Genomic DNA, 7,127 nt, shown 5'->3' with positions numbered 1-7,127 from the left:
AAATACTATAGCATTTTATTTTATGAAAATGAGATACAGAAGTTTTCGCACTGAAAGAGAAGTGATCTCGTGCTCATAGAACTTAAGACGTGCCAGGCTATATCTGCAGCTAATCTTAATAAAAAGCAGAATGAACTGATGAAACGTTAAGACAATAAACACAATAAATAAATAACATTTATGAATGATGCAGTGCTAATTGACAATTTATTACAGTACAGAAACGATCAAGTATATTTTCTACCTTATTCTGTGCAGAAAATTGAAATGTTTGTAGTATATAAAACAATCATTAAATTGCCATTAGGAAAAAAATATCGATTACAAATGATTGATTATTGTCCAGCAGTGTATTTGATTTCTTATACCAAATTCAAAGTAATAGATAAGAAAATAATTCCTTGTAAAAAAATATTAATTATAATAATACATACATACAATTATTGCATTTGACATTTCTGTCACTTTTGAAATGATTTAAAAAAATATTTTTTAAAATCTTGGCTTACATAAATTTTTACGTATGCCGTGTCATGCCATAACATCATTAAACTAACATCTAACAATGGACAAAAGTGTTTTATTCTCTCTAACCTACGGTTCTGTAACCATAAAGGCTGCTGTGTAATTTGCCCCTTGACTAAGCATTTAAAGAATTTAGGGGAAGCATTTAAATAATCCTGTGATTGTACTTAAAGAATGCAGAATCGTTCTAAATTTGCAAAAATCGTTCTACCTTATTCTGTGCAGAAAATTGAAATGTTTGTAGTATATAAAACAATCATTAAATTGCCATTAGGAAAAAAATATCGATTACAAATGATTGATTATTGTCCAGCAGTGTATTTGATTTCTTATAGCAAATTCAAAGTAATAGATAAGAAAATAATTCCTTGTAAAAAAAATATTAATTATAATAATACATACATACATACAATTATTGCATTTGACATTTCTGTCACTTTTGAAATTATTTAAAAAAATATTTTTTTTAATTTTGGCTTACATAAATTTTTACGTATGCCGTGTCATGCCATAGCATCATTAAACTAACATCTAACAATGGACAAAAGTGTTTTATTCTCTCTAACCTACGGTTCTGTAACCATAAAGGCTGCTGTGTAATTTGCCCCTTGACTAAGCATTTAAAGAATTTAGGGGAAGCATTTAAATAATCCTGTGATTGTACTTAAAGAATGCAGAATCGTTCTAAATTTGCAAAAATCGTTCTTGAATCGAAAACCTATGGATCGTGAATCGAATCGAAGTCTACCCAAAGATTCACAGCCCTACATAGTAGCATAGGCATCAAAAGCCTTCTGACTGTATTGTTGCGCAGTGTTTCTCCTGTTTGTCAGCACTCTTTCACCTGGTTGTAAATTAGAATAAATCAATGAGTCATTTGTGTTCTTCGCTGAATTCAAGTGCTTCACACTGGATCTCACAGCGCTGTTTTAAAAGAGCTGCCATTTGAACTTTGATCAGAGTGGATAAACTGTCCGTGTGGTGTGGTTCAAATGAGTAGTGCTGCTTCATTATGCTTTTGGTGCATAAACATTATATAGAACATTTATCAAACGCTAATGATCATTTTATCATGGAAACTTAGATCATAAGTATAGTTATCATTTCAGCGTATATAAAAAAATCTTAATGAAACGCTCATACTTATAAAGACCTGAGAGAATATATTCAGTATGCGGACAAAAGTGTTTTCTAAATTAAAAAGTGCAAATAAATAGATGCACTGTTAAATGAAGCATGCCCTGATCTATGCTTGACAACAACTACTGGCTTTTCACTTGCCACTGCTGTGACGAGATTAAAACTCATGCATATTTAACAGCAATGGTGAGTCAACTTAGTTTTTTTCTTTGTGTTTACTTTTACTTTTCATTTATGCATTATCAACACACAGCGACAGACTAATCTAAGACATGAATTCAAGACTAAAAGAAGAGCATGACACTAGTAAGATGTCTTGATTTCCAGGGAGCACATGAATCGAAAAACAAAAATAAAAAAACAAAAATAAATGCAAACCTTGAATGCAATATAAGTTCATTAGATAAAAGCATCTGCCAAATGCATAAATGCACAGTAAGGCAAGGCAAGGCAAGGCAAGTATGACTTCAGCCAAAAGCTACAAGCTGTCCTCTCAGTTTGTGTGAACGAACAGGGGAAGTAAGATGAAAATGCCAGAGAAAGCTCATGGGAAGTGGGACTCAGTCTGGACATTCCCGTCTGCTCCCCTGAGCCTCTTTGATACGAGCTGCGCCAGGCCTTAACTAACCAGCATGTATTTGTTTTTCACAGTTATAGACTGGTGGGCCAAAGTAAACATAAGGTGACAGTGACTATGCATGCAATGTGGGCCCTCCATATGAATGCAAGAACATCACTATTCACTAATCAGCATTCAACCAACAGGCATGATACACTGACACAAGTCCTGTGGACTGAATCTATCAAACATTTTTGGTCAAAAAAATTTGAGCTGTTACTTCTAATAGTGCTGATTACAATCTTCAAGCAACCACTAGAGAGACCGTGAAGAAAAGAAATCATCAGTAGAGTGCTTCCACTTCCTATTACACACATCCCCTCCTCTTCTGATTGGTGGACGGATAACAGAAGCATTTCCTGATCCTACCAGCCAGACCACTATAGGTCACACACTTGCACTTAATCTGACCAACTGGACTAAAACAAAGATATCAGATCACGCCTCTCTTTTACAGATGTGTGGTTGTGTAGAGGAACTGTTTACAGGAAGACAGACCAGGGGCCTTTTGTATTTGCAGCTCTATAAAAGGAAATACTGAGCAAGGCTTCCTGAACTAAGCCTAACTGTCGTCCTCCTTCCATGCTATTGGAGAATGAAGGCATATGCTTGTCCAGCAAAGAAGCAGCCAACTTTCTAACTGCCAAATCTTTGCTTATTGTCAAAGAAATGAAAATGTTGTCATCATTTACTCACCCTCATGACTTCATTTCTTCTGTGGAACACAAAATGAGATGTTAGACAGAATGCTATGAGAACTAGCAGTCAGTCACCATTTATTTACTGCATTGTTTTCATACAAAGGTGAATGGTGACTTAAATTGTGATTAATGCCAAACATCTACTTTGTTTTCCAAGAAGAAAACATAATTGTCACAAGACATAACAGCATGATATGAAACATGAAAGAAATGCACCAAAAAATGGGACTTTGATTTACTGTATTTTTTGTTTCTCACACAAGTACACTTTAACAAACGCTAATAAAAAACAACAGTTGATGTAAAAAAATTAAGCTTAATGTAAACTAAGATTTTCTTCGCCTTGGGATTTGACTACGATCTACTTGAGCAGATTCATATTCTTGTAGAGAAAAAAAACCCTGAAAACAAATCGAAGTAGCAAACAACTCTGCATTATCAAAACAAGGCTGTCCAAGTATTTAAAATAAAAGTAAAAAGCTCAGTAATAAATCAATACACATCACCCTTTCTGAATATCAAGAGATCTGCGCACTGCTGGCCGAGCAGACTTTGCATTTTCAACTCACCAGAACTCCCGCAAATCTCCTCAAAGTTTTGCCTCCGCCTTTTTCACTCTCATAAACTGATTTTGCTGCAAGTATAATGAGAATATTTCCCTTGATATTATGATTTGCGACGCCGTGTCGACGTGCTTGTAAGTTTTTTTAGTTAACTTCTTCTTGGACCCAAGATCTGTCTGATATGGCGGAGGGGAAGCGGAACTGTCGACCCAGCCCAGTGTTTGGGCACTAAACGTAGGTTTCACTAAAAGTAGCTTTTTAGGTTGGACAGTGTTTAATCTAATCTATTATTCATAAAAATCTGAATTAATATTCTTAAACTGCGCGAAAAACGAACGGTGATTAGACGTTTTCTGCAACCTCAAACTACTATTTGCAAATGGGTTCCGTCCATGAATGCTGACGGCTCTGTTGCATGACGGGACATGTAGTCTACATTTGATTGCACTGCACTGAAGTGGAGTACTCTAAAAAACTACATTTCCCTACACTGATCTGATTCGAACTTTGCCAAATAATTTCATTCTACGATTCACCGGTATGCCAAAGTAAGTGTTTCAGTCCTATGAGAGCCAGGCGTTTAGATAAACATAAATACTTAATTTATATATTATAGATAGTAAGATGCAAGCTATTTAAACAAGGCATAAAAGTAACAACATAAAAAAAACCTTTATTCTAAGGCAAAATGAAAAGAGATCCAAGCCCTCTGCTGGCACCAACTGGAAAATACATTTAATATTATTCCCTATTGTTACATTCATGGTCGTCTCCATAGGAAAGGCACATTTACAAAAAGGTAATTGATTTCCACTGAATAGGCTGTAATAACTGGACATTTGATTTAGGATGCATTGTAGAAGTAGACTATTTTTTTCTCATCTCTTGGGTGCATCGTGGGCAGTACCTGTAAATGGAGAACACAATACTTTAAAACTGCAATATTAAGTACATGGAGAAGTCAGTCAGTATGTGAAGTGTGCTAATAAAATAAATATGAAGCATAGAATTTGGCTCACCATTTTCCTTTTGGTTTGGTTGTTAGGCCAACACAAGCAAAGTGAAACCATTCTATTGGACACTGTTAAAAGAGAAGAAACCTTCCTTTTCATTCTTTTACATATAAACTTTTTTCCCCTTATTTTATTATGTAGACGGTACTTGTTTCTGTGTGGCAATTGTATTTTCTCAAACAATGGCTTAACAAAAAAAAAAGATTTATATTAAATAACTATTACTCACATCAGAATTGTCACATCCAATCATTTCTCCATATGATACTTGACTACATAAACAGTATGTGGGTTCATTAGGGTCCACAGGCATATCCAGGACATCTGATGGGTGCATGGCGAGCAGAGATTCACTTACATTTGCACTAGTGTTTGAGAGACAAAACACACACACACACACACACACAAAAGTTGAATACAAAGCCTTAAAGGGGTCATATGACGTTGCTAAAAAAGAACATTATTTTGTGTATTTGGTGTAGTGAAATGAGTTTATGCGGTTTAAGGTAAAAAAAACAAACATACATTTTCCACATACTGTACATTATTGTTTCTCCTCTATGCCCCGCCTTTCTGAAACGTGTCGAATTTTACAAAGCTCATCGTTCTGAAAAGCGAGGTGTACGCTGATTGGCCAGCTATCCAGTGTATTGTGATTGGCTGAATGCCTCAAGCGTGTGACGGAAATGTTACGCCCCTACCATACGGTGATGCCCTGTCCGGCCGAAGCGACGAGACAAAACCAATACAACCGAGGCATTTGTAGCATCCCGTGGGGACATAATCACTGATTATAATGACTTATACTGTCTTAATACACGTTGCATTGCATCGTGCCGCATAAACATAAAACCATGTCTGCATTTGTGATCGGAGAAACAACAAACAACAAGCTCTACTCTACACTGCTCAAAACTCGCGTTTGAATCATCAGTGGCAAATTCTTTAAATATGAAAACGTACTTACAGACTGTGAGTCAGCAATATTTGTCAGAACACCGGCACTGTAGGCTACTCTCCCAGGAAACAGTCCTCGTCCTCCATAAAATGTGCTGCACACATCTGAATATTTGGGTTGAAGTGTTCTGGAACAGTGTTGTAAATACAACTTAACCACTGATTTCTAGTTGTGTCCTCTTTTGGAAGACCAAACAAAGTAGTTTCGGTTTCACACGGAAACACACAGCGTCTCCCCGACATGACGGCGGCGGCAACATTATTACAGCGAGAATAAAAGTTACGCCTTCTTTCTTTGCGTGAACATTTGGGTGGCGTTATGTAAATCTTCCCACACAGTGACATAGACATGTGGGGGCGTTTTTAAACGAGGCATTTTAAGAGGGTCTGGACGAGTCTTAACTTTTATAATAATAATAATTTATGCATTTAGCAGACGCTTTTATCCAAAGCGACTTGCAGTGCATTCAGGCTATACACATTTTTTTTTTACCAGTATCTCTTTGGGTTTGAGACTTTAGTCTTTACAACTTTAGGGATCTTATCTATTCATGAACAGCTTGTAACACTCCAAAGAGTTTAAAATAATATACACATGCATCGATCAAATGTATCCTTTTAATATGACAGTTACCCATTTTTCATTTTTTTCTGCTTGGGTGAGTCTTGATCTGATCCTTTCTTGTCTGATCCATGGGATGCCCTCTTTTCTTTTATATTCTTATCTTCTGAAACAACAAATGAGTCACCCCAAATTACAACAAAAGGGATACACTGGGCATTGATTGTATTGATACATACATGAAGATAAGCTCTGAACAATAAGACTTACTTCGAGATTGCTTTTCATCTGAGCTCTCCAGACTGGCTGAGTCCAGTTTCTCCTGCAGATCATTCTCAAAGCGTGCAAGATCAGCATCTAATCTCCGAATGTGTTTATCCACCTGGAAATGCAAGGAGACTTGTTTATGCTTGATGCATCAAATGGTACATGTAAATATAAAACTGAGGACTCTGCATCTCACCATTTCATATATCTGCATTGCAAGCTGAACTTTGTCATCGCTGTACTCTTTGCATTTGTTGTAGGCATTTTCAATCTTCTTTAAATGCTGGACACGCTCCTCGGATGCCAGATTTCTAACTTTTGCAATATACTCAGAAGCTAGTTCACTTATCTCTGCCTTTTTCTCTGTGAGCAACAGTAAGAATATAATTGTTCATTAGTCAAAATTTAAAAAAAGTTAACTGTAATGGCCTCTGATACAAAGTGGTCCAAACATTCATACCTTCAGTTCTATTATCTAAATCCTCCATTAATGAGAAGTTTCTCTGCAACTCGCAGGGAAGTCCCTCGATGCCTGGAACCAATGATTATAATTAAAAATCGTGCAAACTGTATTTACATGGCAGGAAAATAAACAGCATGCATACGCTACAGGAAGTTAACTTTACATACTGAGCAAGGGTATTATAAGATACAAAACATTACTTAGGCACCACTCAGTCATGTACAGTTCAGCATTTTATCGTAACATAACACATAAGACTGACAAACTTGTAATTCTGAAACACAACAACTCCTCAACTCTCAAGTGGGGTACTCAAG

General features: G+C 36.2%; 2 protein-coding genes across 3 annotated transcripts in view; both read right to left on the bottom strand.

The window, feature by feature from the left end:
* Positions 1 to 4,058, bottom strand: part of LOC107591323 (serine/threonine-protein kinase PAK 2-like) — a 27,210-nt gene extending 23,152 nt beyond the window's left edge. Inside the window, exons 1-2 of the mRNA XM_016280450.1 lie at positions 3,555 to 4,058; positions 2,981 to 2,999 (exon numbers count right to left, since the gene is read on the bottom strand). The gene's annotated coding sequence lies outside the window, so the exon portion shown is untranslated. The remainder of the gene's footprint in view (positions 1 to 2,980; positions 3,000 to 3,554) is intronic.
* A 203-nt stretch (positions 4,059 to 4,261) lies between these two features.
* The window catches only part of LOC107591443 (inhibitor of growth protein 5-like), a 6,525-nt gene continuing 3,659 nt past the window's right edge, over positions 4,262 to 7,127 (bottom strand). Inside the window, exons 1-7 of one of the 2 annotated variants that reach the window (XM_016280585.1) lie at positions 6,808 to 6,901; positions 6,544 to 6,710; positions 6,351 to 6,462; positions 6,153 to 6,246; positions 4,791 to 4,926; positions 4,568 to 4,629; positions 4,262 to 4,455 (exon numbers count right to left, since the gene is read on the bottom strand). In XM_016280585.1, coding sequence (XP_016136071.1) covers positions 4,416 to 4,455; positions 4,568 to 4,629; positions 4,791 to 4,926; positions 6,153 to 6,246; positions 6,351 to 6,462; positions 6,544 to 6,710; positions 6,808 to 6,835 — 639 coding nt within the window. In that variant the 5' untranslated portion in view covers positions 6,836 to 6,901 and the 3' untranslated portion in view covers positions 4,262 to 4,415. Of the gene's footprint in view, positions 4,456 to 4,567; positions 4,630 to 4,790; positions 4,927 to 6,152; positions 6,247 to 6,350; positions 6,463 to 6,543; positions 6,711 to 6,807; positions 6,902 to 7,127 lie in introns of those variants that run through there. The other variant, XM_016280584.1, reaches the window with a different exon arrangement.

This window comes from Sinocyclocheilus grahami, unplaced genomic scaffold (genome assembly GCF_001515645.1).
Source record: "Sinocyclocheilus grahami isolate Dianchi unplaced genomic scaffold, SAMN03320097.WGS_v1.1 scaffold141.1, whole genome shotgun sequence".
Taxonomy (NCBI): domain Eukaryota; kingdom Metazoa; phylum Chordata; class Actinopteri; order Cypriniformes; family Cyprinidae; genus Sinocyclocheilus; species Sinocyclocheilus grahami.
Note: the sequence above shows the minus strand (reverse complement) of the source record. Positions and strands in the feature narration are given on the sequence as shown.